The sequence below is a fragment of the Ovis aries genome, chromosome 3 (assembly GCF_016772045.2).
Source record: "Ovis aries strain OAR_USU_Benz2616 breed Rambouillet chromosome 3, ARS-UI_Ramb_v3.0, whole genome shotgun sequence".
In the NCBI taxonomy this organism is placed as follows: Eukaryota; Metazoa; Chordata; class Mammalia; order Artiodactyla; family Bovidae; genus Ovis; species Ovis aries.
Genome location: NC_056056.1, coordinates 94,822,287 through 94,839,963, shown reverse-complemented (window position 1 = coordinate 94,839,963; position 17,677 = coordinate 94,822,287). Strand labels below are relative to the sequence as shown.

The 17,677-nt window shown below is 40.8% G+C and overlaps 1 protein-coding gene across 2 annotated transcripts in view; it reads left to right on the top strand.

Moving 5' to 3' along the window:
• The first annotated feature begins 6,266 nt into the window (after nucleotides 1-6,266).
• The window catches only part of EXOC6B (exocyst complex component 6B), a 708,301-nt gene continuing 696,890 nt past the window's right edge, over nucleotides 6,267-17,677 (top strand). For both annotated transcript variants that reach the window (XM_012173630.3, XM_060412346.1), the window contains exon 1: nucleotides 6,267-6,513. In XM_012173630.3, coding sequence (XP_012029020.2) covers nucleotides 6,401-6,513 — 113 coding nt within the window. In that variant the 5' untranslated portion in view covers nucleotides 6,267-6,400. The remainder of the gene's footprint in view (nucleotides 6,514-17,677) is intronic.

The following is a 17,677-nucleotide window of genomic DNA, read 5'->3' as shown; positions in this document are numbered from 1 at the left end:
CTGGGATTTCTTTGGAGGGAATGATGCTGAAGCTGAAACACCAGTACTTTGGCCACCTCATGAGAAGAATTGACTCATTGGAAAAGACTGATGCTGGGAGGGATTGGGGGCAGGAGGAGAAGGGGATGACAGAGGATGAGATGGCTGGATGGCATCACCGACTCGATGTATGTGAGTTTGAGTGAACTCCGGGAGTTGGTGATGAACAGGGAGGCCTGGCGTGCTGCAATTCATGGGGTCACAAAGAGCTGGACACGACAGAGTGACTGAACTGAACTGAACTGAACTGATGGGACCAGATGCCATCATCTTAGTTTTTTGAATGTTAAGTTTCAAGCCAGCCTTTTCACTCTCCTCTTTCCCCTTCATCAAGAGGCTCTTTAGTTTGTCTTTGTTTTCTCTATTTGGGTTGTATCATCTGCAATCTGAATCTAAGGTTGTTAATATTTCTCCCTGCAATCTTGATTCCAGCTTGGGTTTTACCCAGCCCAGCATTTTACATGATGTACTTTGCATATAAGTTAATTAAGCAGGGTGACAATATACAGACTTGATGTACTCCTTTTCCAACTTTGAACCAATCAGATGTTCCACGTCTGGTTCTAACTGTTGCTTCTTGACATGCATACAGGTTTCTCAGGATACAGGGAAGGTGTCTGGTATTCCTTTCTCTTTAAGAATTTTTCAGTTTGTTGTAATCCACACACTCATTGACACATTCTATCACCTTTTAACACAGATAAATAGAAACAGAATATTTAATATAAATAGAATTACACTGAAGTTAAGGTAAAAAAAACCAAAAACTTATAACTTTCCTTGGAAAACTATAAATGAGTTGATAATTTCCCATCAGTTTTGCATTAGCCTTCTCCAACCAGTCCATTCTGAAGGAGATTAGCCCTGGGATTTCTTTGGAGGGAATAATGCTGAAGCTGAAACTCCAGTACTTTGGCCACCTCATAAGAAGAGTTGACTCATTGGAAAAGACTGATGCTGGGAGGGATTGAGGGCAGGAGGAGAAGGGGATGACAGAGGATGAGATGGCTGGATGGCATCACGGACTCGATGGACGTGAGTCTGAGTGAACTTCAGGAGTTGGTGATGGACAGGGAGGCCTGGCATGCTGCGATTCATGAGGTCACAAAGAGTTGGACACGACTGAGCGACTGAATTGAACTGAACTGAACTACGTCAAGGTTTATGCTCTTTTAGTATTGTACTTTTTATGCTGATCACATGTGATGTAGTTTCTTAGCCAGAAAGAATTCAAAGCAAAAATCAGATCTAGGGTCTCAACCTGTTCTAATTGGTTCTTCAGTTCAGTTCAGTTGCTCAGTAGTCCAGCTCTTTGAGACCCCATGGACTGCAGCACGCCAGGCTTCCCTGTCCACCACCAACTCCTAGAGTTCACTCAAACTCATTTCATCACATTGGTGATGTCATCCAACCAGCTCATCCTCTGTTGTCTCCTTCTCCTCTTGCCTTCAATCTTTCCCAGCATCAGGTTCTTTTCCAATGAGTCAGTTCTTTGTATCAGGTGGTCAAAGAATAGGTGTTTCTGCTTCAGTATCAGTCCTTCCAATGAGTATCCAGGACTGATTTCCTTTAGGATGGACTGGTTGGATCTCCTTGCTGTCCAAGGGACTCTCAATAGTCTTCTCCAACACAACAGTACAAAAACATCAATTTTTCGGTGCTCAGCTTTCTTTATAGTTCAACTCTCACATTCATACATAACTACTGGAAAAATCATAACTTTGACTAGATGGACCTTTGTTGGCAAAGTAATGTCTCTGCTTTTTAATATGCTGTCTAGGTTGGGTCGTAACTTTCCTTTCGAGGAGCAAGTGTCTTTTAATTTCATGGCTGCAGTTACCACCTGCAGTGATTTGGGAGCCCCCCAAAATAAAGTCTGTCACTGTTTCCATTGCTTCCCCATCTATTTGGGATGAAGTGATGGGACCAGATGCCATGATCTTAGTTTTTTAAATATTGAATTTTAAGCCAACTTTTTCAGTCTCCTCTTTCATGTTCATCAAGAGGCTCTTTAGTTCTTTGTTGCTTTCTGCCATAAGGGTGGTGTCATCTGTATATCTGAAGTTATTGATGTTTCTCCCAGGAATCTTGATTCCAGGTTGTGCTTCATCTAGCCCAGTGTTTCTCATGATGTACTCTGCATATAATTTAAATAAGCAGATTGACGATTTACAGGCTTGATATACTCCTTTTCTTATTTGGAAACAGTCTTTTGTTCCATGTCCAGTTCTAACTGTTGCTTCCTGACCAGCATACAGATTTCTCAGGAGGCAGGTCAGCTGGTCTGGAATGTATTTGACCTTTTAAATATGATATAAGTGTTTATGAAAAGTTGCTTTAATAAGAAATAATTAAAATTCTATCGCCTTTTAAAAACTTGAAATAACTTTTGTTTTAAAAAATACAGTAGTAAAGACCAATGCATAAACTTTTCACAAAACATAATTAGTCTTTTTACACTGAAGATGTTTTGCACTGAAAACATACTTTGCATTGTCCAGGGACTTAATAACGACCAGTTTCTTTCTCATTTTCACCTTTGTTCCCAGTAAAGGTTCTTTAGGGTCCATATTCTGACTGTAAACACCAAGTTCATATTTACTTTCTTCCTGTGGATGGACGGAACCGTATATGAGAATTTTATATCCAATTTGCAATGCTAAATCTTTTAAAGGGAAAATGTCCTAATAGACTTGGGCTTCTCTGGTGGTGCTAGTGGTAAAGAATCTGCCTGCTAACCCAGGAGACACAAGAGACACTGGTTTGATCCTTGGGTTGGGAAGATCCCCTGAAACAGGAAATGGCAACCTGCTCCACTCTTCTTGCCTGGAGAATTCCATGGACAGAGGAGCCTGGTGGACTACAGTCCATGGCGTTGCAAAGAGTCAGACAGGATTAAGCACACACAGCCAAAGGCTTTAGCATAGTCAGTGAAGCAGAACTAGATGCTTTTATGGAACACCTTTGTTTTCTCCAAGAGCCAGTGAATGTTGGCAGTTAGATCTCTGGTTCCTCTGCCTTTTCTAAACCTAGGTTATGTATCTGGAAGTTCTTGGTTCACGTACTGATGAAGCCTAGCTTGAAGGATTTTGAGCAGAACCTTGCTAGCATGTGAAATGAATGCAATTATACTGTAGTTTAAAATCCTTTGACATTGCTCTTCTTTGGGATTAGAGAGAAAACTGACATTTTCCAGTCCTATGGCCACTTCTGAGTTTTCCAAAGTTGTTGATATATTGACTGCAGTATTTTAACAGTATCATCTTTTAGGATTTGAAATAGCTCAGCTAGAATTCCATTACCTTCACTAGCTTTGTTCATAGTAATGCTTCCCAGGTGGCTCAGTGGTAAAGGATCCACCTTTCAAGCAGGAGATGGAAGAGAATGTGGGCTTGATTCCTGGGTTGCGAAGATCTCCTGGAGAAGGAAATGGCAATCCACTCCATTATTGCCTGGAAAATCCCATGGACAGAGAAGCCTGGCAGGCTCCAGGCAGTGGAGCTGCAGAAGAGGGGAATAAGACTTAATGACGAAACAAAAATAGATGCTTCTTAAGGCCAACTTGACTTCACACCACAGGATGTCTGGCTCTAGATGAGTGACCACACGATCAGGGTTATCTGTGTCATTAAGACCTTTCTTGTATCAGTTCAGTTCAGTACAGTTGCTCAGTCATGTCCGACTCTTCGCCACCCCATGAATCGCAGCACGCCAGGCCTCCCTGTCTATCACCAACTCCTGGAGTTCACTCAGACTCACATCCATCGAGTTGGTGACGCCATCCAGCGATCTCATTCTCTGTCGTCCCCTTCTCTTCCTGCCCTCAATCCCTCCCAGCATCAGGGTCTTTTCCAATGAGTCAGCTCTTCACATGAGGTGGCCAAAGTACTGGAGCTTCAGCTTTAGCATCATTCCTTCCAAAGAACACCCAGGACTGATCTCCTTCTGAATGGACTGGTTGGATCTCCTTGCAGTCCAAGGGACTCTCAAGAGTCTTCTCCAACACCACAGTTCAAAAGCATCAGTTCTTTAGTACTCAGCTTTCTTCACAGTCCAACTCTCACATCCATACATGAACACTGGAAAAACCATAGCCTTGACTAGATGGACCTTTGTTGGCAAAGCAATGTCTCTGCTTTTTAATATGCTGTCTAGGTTGGTCATGACAAGGAGTAAGCGTCTTTTAATTTCATGGCTGCAATCACCATCTGCAGTGATTTTGGAGCCCAGAAAAATAAAGTCTGACACTGTTTCTACTGTTTCCCCATCTATTTCCCATGAAGTGATGGGACCAGATGCTATGATCTTTGTTTTCTGAATGCTGAGCTTTAAGCCAACTTTTTCCCTCTCCTCTTTCACCGTCATCAAGAGGCTCTTTAGTTTCTCTTCACTTTCTGCCATAAGGGTGGTGTCATCTGCATATCTGAGGTTATTGATATTTCTCCCAGCAATCTTGATTCCAGCTTGTGCTTCTTCCAGTCCTGCGTTTCTCATGATGTATTCTGCATAGAAGTTAAATAAGCAGGGTGACAATATATAGCCTTGACGTACTCCTTTTCCTATTTGGAACCAGTCTGTTGTTCCACGTCCAGTTCTAACTGTTGCTTCCTGACCTGCATATAGGTTTCTCAAAAGGCAGGTCAGGTGGTCTGTATTCCCATCTCTTTCAGAATTTTTCACAGTTTATTGTGATCCACACAGTCAAAGGCTTTGGCATAGTCAATAAAGCAGAAATAGATGTTTTTCTGGAACTCTCTTACTTTTTCCATGATCCAGCAGATGTTGGCAATTTGATCTCTGGTTCCTCTGCCTGTTCTAAAACCTACTTGAACATCTGGAAGTTCATGGTTCACGTATTGCTGAAGCCTGGCTTGGAGAATTTTGAGCATTACTTTACTAGCATGTGGGATGAGTGCATTTGTGCCAGTAGTTTGAGCATTCTTTGGCCTTTCCTTCCTTTGGGATTGGAATGAAAACTGACCTATCCAGTCCTGTGGCCACTGCTGAGTTTTCCAAGTTTGCTGGCATATTGAGTGCAGCACTTTCACAGCATCATCTTTCAGGATTTGAAACAGCTCAACTGGAATTCCATCACCTCTACTAGCTTTGTTCGTAGTGATGCTTTCTAGCGCCCACTTGACTTCACCTTCTTGTATAGTTCGTGTATTTTTGCCACTTCTTCATATCTTCTGCTTTTGTTAGGTCCTTATGGTTTCTGTCCTTTTCGTGCTCATCCTTTCAAGAAATGTTCCTTTGATATTGCTAATTTTCTTGAAGAGATCTCTAGTCTTTGATCTGTATTTAAAAAGAGATCCAAGATGCTTTTGATGCAGGTGGTTGTTCGCCCAGTTGAGCCATTAGAATAAAGTACACATTTCTGTTCCTGGTGTTCCTCTTCCAAGATGCTCTTCTAGCACCATCTCTCATTGCTAATTCTCTATACACCAGTGCAAATGAAGTTCTTTCTGGTTTTCTAGGTGCTTCTCACACCTTCCAATCACACCTTTTGAAATGTTCAGGCATAGTCTGTCAATGAATTCTTCACAGACAAAAGTGCTTGCAGTGTTTGATTCTCAGAACTTGCTTAGAGGTACATTACACCTTATCTGTTAGTTTTGGGTATTTTAGTTTTGGGCTTTTCGTCTTTCATAACTTGTAAGATATCTGTTCAGAGAAACCCAGTTAATCCTTCCTTAATATTCGTGCCTAAAGAGGCTTTTGGACTTTGAGGCAAGGGTCTTCAACAAGAGCTGTCTGACAATCGCCGTTGCATATGAAGTTCCTAATTGTTCTTTCTTACAGTAGAACTCCCCCCCCCAAAAAAAAATTTTATTTATTTGGCTGCACCAGGTCATGGTTGCAGCACATGGGATCTAATTCCTTGACCAGGGAGTGAACCCAGGCAGCCTGCCTTGGGATTACGGAATCTTAGCCACTGGATATAGTGGAGCTCTTTTCTAAAAATTTAAATTTATTTATTTTAATTGGAGGCTAATTACTTTACAATATTGTTTGGTTTTGCCATACATCAACATGAATCCGCCACGGTGTACACGTGTTCCCAATCCTGAACCCCCCTCCCGCTTCCCTCTATAGTGGAGCTTTTAACAGAAGTTTGTGGCTTCAATGAATGATGTGTGAAATCAGGCTTTCTTCCAGAGAACTACAAATCCCAGCGGGCATCGCGCGGAACGTCCGCGGACGTGGTGATGCTAGGGGGCGTGCCCAGTCTGAGGGAGGGGTCGTCCTGCGGGTGGCCCGAGGCTTAGGATCCCCGGGAGCCTGGAGTGAGAGAGAGAGATTGAGAGCGAAAGGTGAGCGGAGCTGAGGGAGGGGACGCGCTGCGGGGCTCCCCGAGTCTATGGAGCGGGTTAAGATGGCGGAGGCGGAGAGCCTGGAGACAGCGGCGGAGCACGAACGGATTCTTCGAGAGATCGAGAGCACCGACACGGCCTGCATCGGGCCCACGCTCAGGTACCCTGGGTACCGGGGCCACAGAGGGGTGGGCACGGGCGGGACCCGGGAGGAGGCTCCCTCGGGACTGTGCGCCTGGCCGGCCTCTTGCAGGGCCAGCGCCGGCCCCTCCCTTCGGAGAACCCGGCGAGCGACCTCCACCCTCGGCAGGGCAGGTCCCCCTCCGTAGCCCCGCAGACCTGGCGTGGGGTTCCTTCCCGACCGTCGGCGCCGGCAGCCCCGTTACCCTGTAGGCTCCTACTGCCTCCCTCAGGGCTGGGGCAGCCTTCGTTCTCCCTCCGAGGCTGGCCCGGCGCGGGCAGCCGGAGCGCGCCGGACAGATGGTGGCTCTTAGGAGAGGGTCCCCCTGAGGACATCACCCTTCTGCCCCAGACTCAGGTCCTGCTCTTCAGGCAAAACAGAATTCACCCCACGGTCTGTTGCTCGGAGAGCAAACTCTTACCTCTAAAAATCACAGTCACTTCTCAGAAACGAGTTCCTGAAAATCCTAGGCCTGGAAGGAAGGAAGTTTCAACCCGCGCGCCCGTCTCCTGGGAGCGAGTACTTGCTGAGCACTGTCAGGAGGACGACCTCCCCAAAGGTCAGATTCCTGGTGCTCATCGCCGAAAAGACGTTATCTCCCTCCGTTCCCCGTGACACTTACTTTGCCCACACACCCCCATTTCACTGGAGACGTCAAACTAAGCCGCCACCTACCTCAACTTATTTAACAAACTTAGCTACAACTTACTGTGTACAGCGCAAGCCATTTATTAAGAGATTTACAAGTATAACTTATTCAAACCGCAAAACAGCCCTATTAGGTAGGTACTGTTATTACCCTCATTTTACAGATGAAGCCCAAAGAGGTTAAGTGACTTGCCCAAGGTCACAGGGAACATAAAGCAGGGGAGTCGCGATTCCTGCTCATGCATTCTGGATCCAGAGTATGCATTCTTAACCCCTCTTGTTCTGCTTCAGTTGGGGATCACCATCTATCCGTACTTTCTGCTAATTACTCACCCAAGCGCAAACTACCTTTCTCTTTCCCCTCAGTGTATTAGTGCCCTAGAACCAACACAGCGTCCTTCCTGTGGCACCTTCTGATCGCCATGCAGCCAACAGAGAGAATGATCTTACCCACCTCGTCCAGTCTTGGGGCGCTATTCCTCCCTTCATAAAGATTATGACTCACTGCTTGTGTTTTTCACGGGGAGAAGTTGCCTCATGAAAGTGGTTGAAAGAGGGGCAGGCTGCGGACTTCGCTTCTCATCTCCACCTCCACAGCTTCCTTCTCCAGGGCACACGGTTCCCCCAGTGCCATCCCTGGACATGGGGCATGACCATCCTCAGTAGTCTGCTTTTTGTCCCTGACTGCAGTATGATCATGACTGTCACAGTCCTCTCTTTTCATATTTTCTTGAGCTCTTAAAGGTGAATGACCCTTATTCCATTATCTTTACTTTTATAAAAACTAAGATTACTTACTGGTATTCTATGTACATTACTATTGGTTATTAATATTTAGTTTTTGTAAAATGAAATGTTATTAGACTTACAGAGGATGCTGTTTGAGTATTCTACTGAGAGATTTGGCTGCTGAGCTATATAGCTGGCAGCCAAGCAAAGCTCCCACTGGAATATTTGGGATTACCAGAGTTTTTAGGAAGGATTTTTCATCAGAATACCATTACTATTGTCTTGAGTTGGTTGTTTTCAGTTGCTGTTGTTCTTGGTTTATATGATAAATGACTTAATTTAGTGTTATCAGTTTAGTTTGTTGTGATTTATTATGTTAGCCCTCCACTGAATAATAATGCATATTTGTTCAGCTGAATTTTAGCCTGTAATTTTCCATTATATTGACTGAAGAATATATACATTATGTTTAAAATGTTATCCATTTTCCCTAAAATTTGCTGCATTATCACTGAACTCCATTGGAAGGTGGTGATTTTTTTTTTTTTTTGGGCTAGATGAAGTAGAGATCTTTTGTCCTAAGGGGATGTGGTAAGAAAAGTTTTGAGAACCACTGCACTATCCTACTAGTTTTATTTTCTGTTGTTGACTCCCTTTTTTCTTTATCAGGGACTTTTTATTTTTGGCATTGTCCTGTCTCTGATGGATAACCCTAAATCTTAACTATCAGACCCAAGATTCAATCATGTGAACATCCTACAAAACAAGTAATATCCACTGTCTTTGTCTTCAGTCTAGCTTGTTCCTGCCCGTGTTCATAGGAGATGATCTCATCTTTCTTCCGTATCCCATGCAGAGGCAGCAACATGCATAGACTTGGTGTTTCAGATCTCATACTTTAACCCTGGGTGCATGTTGATAATCACTATCTCGTGGTTTTCCATCACAGTCAGTAAACAGGTATGCTAAAGGCAATAGGCTCTTCTTCCTACCATTACCCTCAACTGTAAATCTCAGCCTCTATCCCTTTTCATAGTCTTTCCTGTTTCTTCTGTCTTTTGAGGCATTTTTAAGGCTCTTGGTTCTTACTTGTCCCTGAGATAGGTGTTCTAACTGCAGAGGAATTAAATAATAATAATTTGTGGTACCAAATTATTCTTCCAATTTTATCCCTTTTTGTTTGAGGAGCCACAATGGCTTGACTTTTTCATTATATGACTATCCTTATTTTAATCTTGAAATAGTACTTGCAGTATTAGTTGATTACTGTTTATCATAAGGAGTGACTTTCTTTATTTATTGTAATTCTAAAAGTCCCAAGCTTATCCATATATACAGAGGCTGTTGCCTAGAAGATTCTTTTGGGGAAGCAGCCATCTCTTCTCTGTCTTCATCTCGAAAATTATTTTGTTAGCTACAAGTCCTAATTTTGCAGATGAGGAAAGAGGCCCATTAGATGTAAGGGCATGTTTTGTTTTTAAAATGATATTGATTCTTGCTTTGTAGTGCTAATGCACTGCAGAAATTGATCACAAAATATTGTGCTGCTAATACACTGCAAAAATTGATCACAGAATATTGGTCACAAATCACTCATGAACAATAGCTCTATATTCTCATTTTTCAAATCACATCTATGTATCTCTAGTCTTCTTTCATATCACTTATTCAAAATAAGCTGTTTCCTCACTTTGCTCTCTGGGTACTGGCAATTAATATTGTCTTAATTGTTATTTGAGATTTTAAAACAGACTTTCAAATTTAGCAGTGAAATACTTTGCCTTTAAAACAGTAGCTTTATTGAGATATTCATATACTGTACAGTTCACCAATTGAAACTGTACAATTCAATGTTTTTTTTTTTTATCGAATTCACAGAATTGTGTAACAGTTACCACAATCTAATTTTAGAACATTTTCATCAGCCCTGAAAGAAACCCCATACCCATTAGCAGTCAGTCTTCATTCTGTCCCTTCCCCAGGCAGTCACTACTTTCTGTCTTCATGGGTTTGCCTGTTTTGTTCACTTTGTATAAATGGAATCATAGAACATTTTAAGGAGCTGCCAAACTCTGTAACAAAATGCATGCACTATTTTTTAGTCCCACTAGCAATGTATAAGGGCTCTAGTTTCTCCATATCCTTGTCAGCACTTGTTGCTATCTTTTTTTATTTTAGCCATCCCAGTGGATATGAAATTGTATCTCACTGTCATTTTGATTTGCATTTCTCTAATGGTTAATCTTTTCATGTGCTTAATAGTTATTTGTTTATGTTTTATGTTTTGTGTATTATGTTTTTTGGAGCAGTGCCTTCAGTTCCTTTGCTCAGTTTTAAATTGGATTATTTTTATTGTTGAGTTATAAGTGTTCTTTATATATTCTGGATATATCTTCTACCAGGAATAGGATTTGCAAATACTTTTTTCCATTCTTTTGGGTGGTTTTTTTCATTTTTCTTGATAGTATCACCTGCTGTACGAAAGTTTTAAATTTTGATATGAGGCCAGCATATCTAGTTTTTATTTTTTTGCTTGTGCTTTTGGTGTTGTATCTAGGTAACCTTTGCTTAACCCAAGATTATGAAGATTTGCTCCTAAGAGTTGTATAACTTTATTTCTACATCATGGTCTGTGATCCATTTGAGTTAATTTTTGTCTGTCATATAAGGAAGGGTGTCCAATTTCATTCTTTTGCATGGTGATGTGCAGTTTTTCCAGCATCATTTGTTGAGTGTCATTTTTTCTTATCCAGGTATATTTCTGGTTGACTTATTTTGTCTTTTTATCATGAAATTTATGTTCTTTATTTGTAGCAGCAGTGTAACCTTCAAGACCTTGTCATTGTGTTTATTGCACCTGCCTTGCTGCGTGTTCTCATCTGGGAAGAAGTTTGCTCTATTGTTTTCAGCTCACGATTTTCTCTTTTTAGCTTAGTTGCTGCCTTCCATTTCTAAGGGGCCGGTGTTGTAAGAATGATATTATTGCTATATTTGATCCTAGTAAAGCACTTGACTGTAGGGACTGAATCTTGTCTTACCATATGGAATGGTAGGTTTTAAGATTAACAAAGGGTATTAATGATAGAATATTATCTATTTGATATTTTTTTTAAATTACTTTACAATATTATATTGGTTTTGCCATACATTGACATGAATCCGCCACAGGTTCCCCATCCTGAACACCCCTCCCTCCTCCGATCTTTATCACTATTAAAACATTAAAAATTATGTCAACATTATAAAAATTTTGGAAGCTGTATTAGGAATTACTTGTACTAATGTAACATAGCTGCCGTTGTTCTGGTGCATTTCCTTTTAGATGCTTGCTTTATTTATTCTGTGGTTAAAAAATTGTATTTTTGGTATAGCAACAGTTTTCTCTCTTGCTTATTTGGTTGTGGAGGTGGTTTAGTTGCTAAGTTGTGACCTTTTCTTGTGACCCTAACCCACCAGGTTCCTCTGTCCCTGTCCATGTCTCTTGCATTGCAGACAGATTCTTCACTGCTGAGCCACCAGGGAAGCCCAAACTGTGTATAAAACTGCCTCTTCCAGAAAACAAATATGGGGAATATTTCCAAAAGCTCTTTTGCTGGATGTCATTTGATAATTAAATATGGCGAACTGACCTCCCCGCTTACTGCTTCTCTGCCTTTGGCCACATGACTTTGTTTTCCATCCTTTGGCCTCCCATTACCTGCTGCTGCTAAGTTGCTTCAGTCGTGTCCGACTCGGTGCGACCCCATAGACTGCAGCCCACCAGGCTCCTGTCCCTGGGATTCTCTAGGCAAGAACACTGGAGTGGGGTGCCCTTGCCTTCTCCACCATTACCTAAGTTTTACAAAATCCAGATAATCATAATCCTTGGTTGCTGACACTTTCTCGTTATTGGTCCCTGTATGGACCTCTTTAAGCAGTTAATTATTTTTGTAAGCAACTTACCACCTGAGTGGGCAATTTTTTTTCATCTTTAAATGGGGATACCACCTACATTGCAGGAACAGTATTAAAAAAAAGGAGATAAAGCATTCTTCATGGTACCTGCTAGGTGGTAGTAACTCTGATAGTGTGAGTCATATTCTGCCTTTTACCCTTGAGTTTGTAATGAGGACTTAGGTGTTTCATTGTTGTTGTTTAGTTGCTAAGTCGTGTCCGACTCTTTGTGACTCCATAGACTGTAGCCCGCCAGGCTCCTCTGTCTACGGAATTTCTCAGGCAAGAGTGGGTTGCCATTTCCTTCTCCAAGGGATCTTCCCCAGCCAGGGACTGAACCTGTGTCTCCTGCTTGTCAGGGGGATTCTTTACCACCAAGCCAGTGTTAATTACAAAACTTTGTGTTTGGAGTGATTCTTGACTTTTTTTTCCCCTTCTATTCATATATCTGAGGGATAAAATATTCATCAATAATCAGACCCTGGAAGTGGTTATTTTGAGATTGATTGGAGAATGGAGGAGGAGATAGGAAACAATTTTATAAAAGCAGATTAGGTGACTCCGATATTCTCCCTCCTTGACAATCAATGAGGGGAAAGAAATGATCTCCTATTTCTGATCGTTTATTTTTTTAGTAGTAACTACCCATTCATGGGAGACAGATGGGGAAACAGTGGAAACAGTGTCAGACTTTATTTTTTTGGGCTCCAAAGTCACTGCAGATGGTGATTGCAGCCATGAAATTAAAAGATGCTTACTCCTTGGAAGGAAAGTTATGGCCAACCTAGATAGTATATTAAAAAGCAGAGACATTACTTTGCCAACAAAGGTCCATCTAGTCAAGGCTATGGTTTTCCAGTAGTCATGTATGGATGTGAGAGTTTGACTATAAAGAAAGCTGAGTGCTGAAGAATTGATGCTTTTGAACTGTGGTGTTGGAGAAGACTCTTGAGAGTCCCTTGGGCTGCAAGGAGATCCCACCGGTCCATCCTAAAGGAGATCAGTCCTGGGTGTTCGTTGAAAGGACTGATGCTGAAGCTGAAACCCTAATACTTTGGCCATCTGATGTGAAGAGTTGACTCACTGGAAAAGACCCTGATGCTGGGGAGGGATTGGGGGCAGGAGGAGAAGGGGATGACAGAGGATGAGATGGTTGGATGGCATCACTGACACAATGGACATGAGTTTGGGTAAACTCCAGGGGGGTCGCAAAGAGTTGGACACGACTGAGTGACTGAACTGAACTGAACCTTTTAAAAAAACATTTTTTAAATATTTTAATTTATAACTGTAATGTAGTGACTTTTAAAAAGAAGAAACAGACAACAAACTTAATCCTACCATCCTGTCACAACTCTTATTTTTGTATATTTCTTTCAAACTTTTTCCATATTAATTTTATTATATTAGAAGAATAGTATCATGTTATATGTTGCTTTTTCAGGTAACAGTTTTATACATTGTTATATATCTATTATTTTAGTGGTTTCATTCATGAATTAATTTATTCATTTATTCAACAGATATTTATGAAACAACTTTTGTGTGCCTGGTATTCTTCTGGACTCTGGGTTATAATAGAGAACACAATAGATATGTCCTTGCCCTTTTGGGCCATGCATTCTACTAGAGCGCTTACAGTATAAACAAACACAGAGGCACATAAAGTAATAGTGCTGTTTAGTGGTTATGTTACATATGATGGGATATTGTTTCTGACTAGGTGTTTATAAAAAGTTGTTTGAAGGAGCAAGCCATATATCTCTTCCAGACAGCAGGCACAGTATGAAGACCCTCAGGAGAAGCATAGTGGGAGGTGATGGTAGGAAACCAGTGAGGGTCCAGATAGCATAGACTAAGAAAGAGACTGTTTTTATTTCTAAGTGTCATGTCGAGGTACAGAAGAGCACTGAGCAAGGAAGTGACATGCACTAACTTAAGTTAAACAAAGAACATTCTGGCTGCTATATGGGGATTGGAGTAAGAGAAGAAACAGGAAAACCAGTCAAGAAAGTGAAAGAAAAGTGAAAGTCGTTCAGTCGTGTCCGACTCTTTGAGACCCCATGTACTGTCCATGGAATTTTCTAGGCCAGAATACTGGATTGGGTAGCCTTTCTGTTCTCCAGGGGATTTCCCCAACCCAGGAATTGAACTCAGATCTCTTGCATTGCAGGTGGATTCTTTACCAGCTGAGCCACAAGGGAAGCCCGAGAATAATGGAGTGGGTAGCCTATCCCTTTTTCTTTAGGAGATCTTCCCGATGGGAAGAACTGGGAAGTCTCCTGCATTGGAATGGGACCAGGGTCTGCTGAATTGCAGGTGGATTCTTTACCATCTGAGCTATCAGGGAAGCTTTAACCAGTCAAGGGATATTTGGAATTATAAGAGCTAAGAGATGGTTGTAGCATGCAGTAAGCTATTGGGGAGAAGGTGATGAGAAGTAGTTGGATTTAAAATATCATTTTGAAAACAAAGTCACACTTTTGGGATTACTTAAGGGGGTTAAAGAAAGAGAGGAACGAAGCATGATTCCAAGGCTCTTGGCCTAAGTAAATGGGTGAATAATGGTGGTGCCATTTGTTGGAATAGAGAATAAAGGGGAAGGAACTTTATTTTTCTTCATAGCACTTCTGCCTGACATATATTTTTGATTGTCTCCTCTGTTGGAATTTGTATCCCAGGAGGGGAGGAATTCTGTTCCTTTTGTTTTCTACTGTATCCTGGGAACCTAAGAGAGGGCCTGGCAAACAGTTGGTGCTCAATAAATATTTGTTTAATGAATAGAATAAAATAATTGTACCATGAGCTGTTAATTATCTGGGAGATTAATTAACTGATTTGCGGATTGACTGTCTTTAAAAAAGTATGACTAGGCTTTTGACGGAGGAGGCAATGGCATCCCACTCCAGTATTCTTGCCTGGAAAATCCTATGGACGGAGGAGCCTGGAAGGCTGCAGTCCATGGGGTCGCTAAGAGTTGGATACGACTGAGCGACTTCACTTTCACCTTTCACTTGCATGCATTGGAGAAGGAAATGGCAACCCACTCCAGTGTTCTTGCCTGGAGAATCCCAGGGATGGGAGAGCCTGGTGGGCTGCTGTCTTTGGGGTCGCACAGACTTGGACATAACTGAAGTGACTTAGCAGTAGCAGGCTTTTGAGCTGGAGAAGAAAATGACACCCCACTCCATTACTCTTGCCTGGAAAATCCCATGGACGGAGGAGCGTAGTAGGCTACAGTCCGTGGGGTCGCAAAGAGCTGGACATGACTGAACGACTTTACTTCACTTCAGGCTTTTGAGAAAAAACAAAATTGCTGAAAATCTTGAAAACCTTGACATATCAGAAGATTTTAGTTTTTGGAATTACATATAATTTTAGAGTTTCTTCTTCTCTTCATTGAAAGCATAACCTAAAGTAATTGACCTCTAATGCCTGTCATTCTTCAGTATTTTTGCAGTGTTGTTAAAAATTTTCAAATTTAAGTATAACTCTTGAGTAAAATGTTATTTTCTAAGTTAAAATATTTATAGATTTGGGAAAAAGGGGATAGAAATAAGTTTCAGTTACACTATGGAATTGTTCAGTCACTAAGTTGAGTTTGACTCTTTGTGACCCCATGAACTGCAGCATGCCAGGCTTCCCTGTCCTTCACTATCTCCCTGAGTTTGCTTGAACTCATGTTCATTGAGTCCGTGATGCCATCCAACCATCTTGTCCTCTGTTGCCTCACTTCTCCTCTTGCTCTCAATTTTTTTGCAGCATCAGGGTCTTTTCCAATGAGTCAGCTCTTCACATCAGGTGGCCAAAGTATTGGAGCTTCAGCTTCAGCATCAGTTCTTTCAATGAATATTCAGGTTGATTTCCTTTAGGATTGACTGGTTGGATCTCCTTGCAGTCCAAGGGACTCTCAAGAGTCTTCTCCAACACCACAGTTCAAAAGCATCAATTGTTCAGTGCTCAGTCTTCTTTATGGTCCAACTCTCACATCCATACATGACCACTGGAAAAACCATAGCTATAACTATATGGACCTTTATCAGCAAAGTGATGTCTCTGCTTTTTAATACATTGTCTGGGTTTGTCGTAACTTTTCCTCCAGGAGCAAGTGTCTTTTAATTTCGTGGCTGCGGTCACCATATGTGTGAGTTTAGAGCCCAAGAAAACGAAATCTGACACTGTTTCCACATTTTCTCCATTTATTTGCCGTGAAGTGATGGGACCGGATGCCATGATCTTCAGTTCTTGAATGTTGAGTTTCAAGCCAGCTTTTTCACTCTTTCCTCTTTGACCTTCATCAGAGGCCCTTTAATTTGTCTTTGCTTTGGGATTGGAATGAAAACTGACCTTTTCCAGTCCTGTGGCCACTGCTGAGTTTTCCACATTTGCTGGTGTGTTGAGTACAGCATTTTCACAGCATCATCTTTTAGGATTTGAAATAGCTCAGCTGGAATTCCATCACTTCCACTAGCTTTGTTCATAGTGATGCTTCCTTAGGCCCACTTGACTTCACACTCCAGGATGTCTGGCTCCAGGTGAGTGCACCACTATGGTTATCTGGGTCATTAAAAGCTTTCTGTACAGTATGAAGTAGGATAATGAATTTTTTTGTAGTTTGATAATGTTAGGTTTTATTTTAGTAACTGCATTGAATTGTCAGGCAAATTGGAAAAATGAACAAAGCCGTGTAGCTGGTAAGACAGTGTTGGTTTGGTTCTATCAGCAGTGGGTTCCAACTTTGATTTTATTTGAGCTAAACACAAATTTTCATTGCAGCTTTTCCAGTGGAAGGTTATTCTAGTGTGTTATCTGATCAATTAGATTCAAGCCATAGAAAAATTAGTAGTCACATACAGAAATTAAATGGGAGAGTAACATTTGGCAATCATTCCTGTATTGAATTTGAAGAGTTTATTAGGAATCATCAGATCAAATATGTGATGCTGGTAAAACTCATGTGGAAGTTTTACCTAGTATAATTCCGAAAATAAAAAAATGAATAGGTAAATTATTTCTCTGGGTTAGAAATATTTAAAAAGTGCAAAGAAAAAGATATGAACCATAAATCTAGTATGTTTCCTATTCCCTCTCTTTGTTTTATTAGTTTGTTGTTTATTCTTCCATTGTATTTTATTACAAATAGAGGCATATATGATTTTATTTTCTCCTCCCCTTTTATATAATAAATAATATACTGTATATACAGTTATGTAGTTTAGTGTCTTGTAGTTTTTGTATTTTTTAATCAATATATATATATCTCCAATATATTTTGGAGATCTGTCCATATCAGTATGTAGAGATTTTCCTTATTCTTTTTTACAGCTACATAATGTGACAATATTATGGTTTATACATCCAGCCCCCTATTTCTGTATATTTGGGTATTTCCAGTCTTCTGTTGGACAAAATGATACAACTGTGAATAACCTTGAATATCTGTCATTTCTTATTGTATACATTGTACTGTATCTGTAGGATCTATTTTCAGAAGTGGGATTGCTAGGTAAAATGATGAATGTATGTCAACATTTTAATAAATTCTTTACTTTAAAATGTTATGTTTTATATTAAAATGTTTACATAATTTCCAGCATCTGCATAATTTGTCTATGAATTAGTTGCAAAAAATTATTGAGGACAGTTATTAGTATGGACATTTATTTAGAAGGACAGTTATTTTGGAAGCAGTTTAGAATTTTAGATGACATTTATGATTTTGCTTTAGTTTGAAATATGATATATGTAGTTTAAAATACGAATATAGTTTGGAATATGAATATTTTTATGTCATTGAGGGAAATAATATTTTTATTCTTTCCATCATTGGATT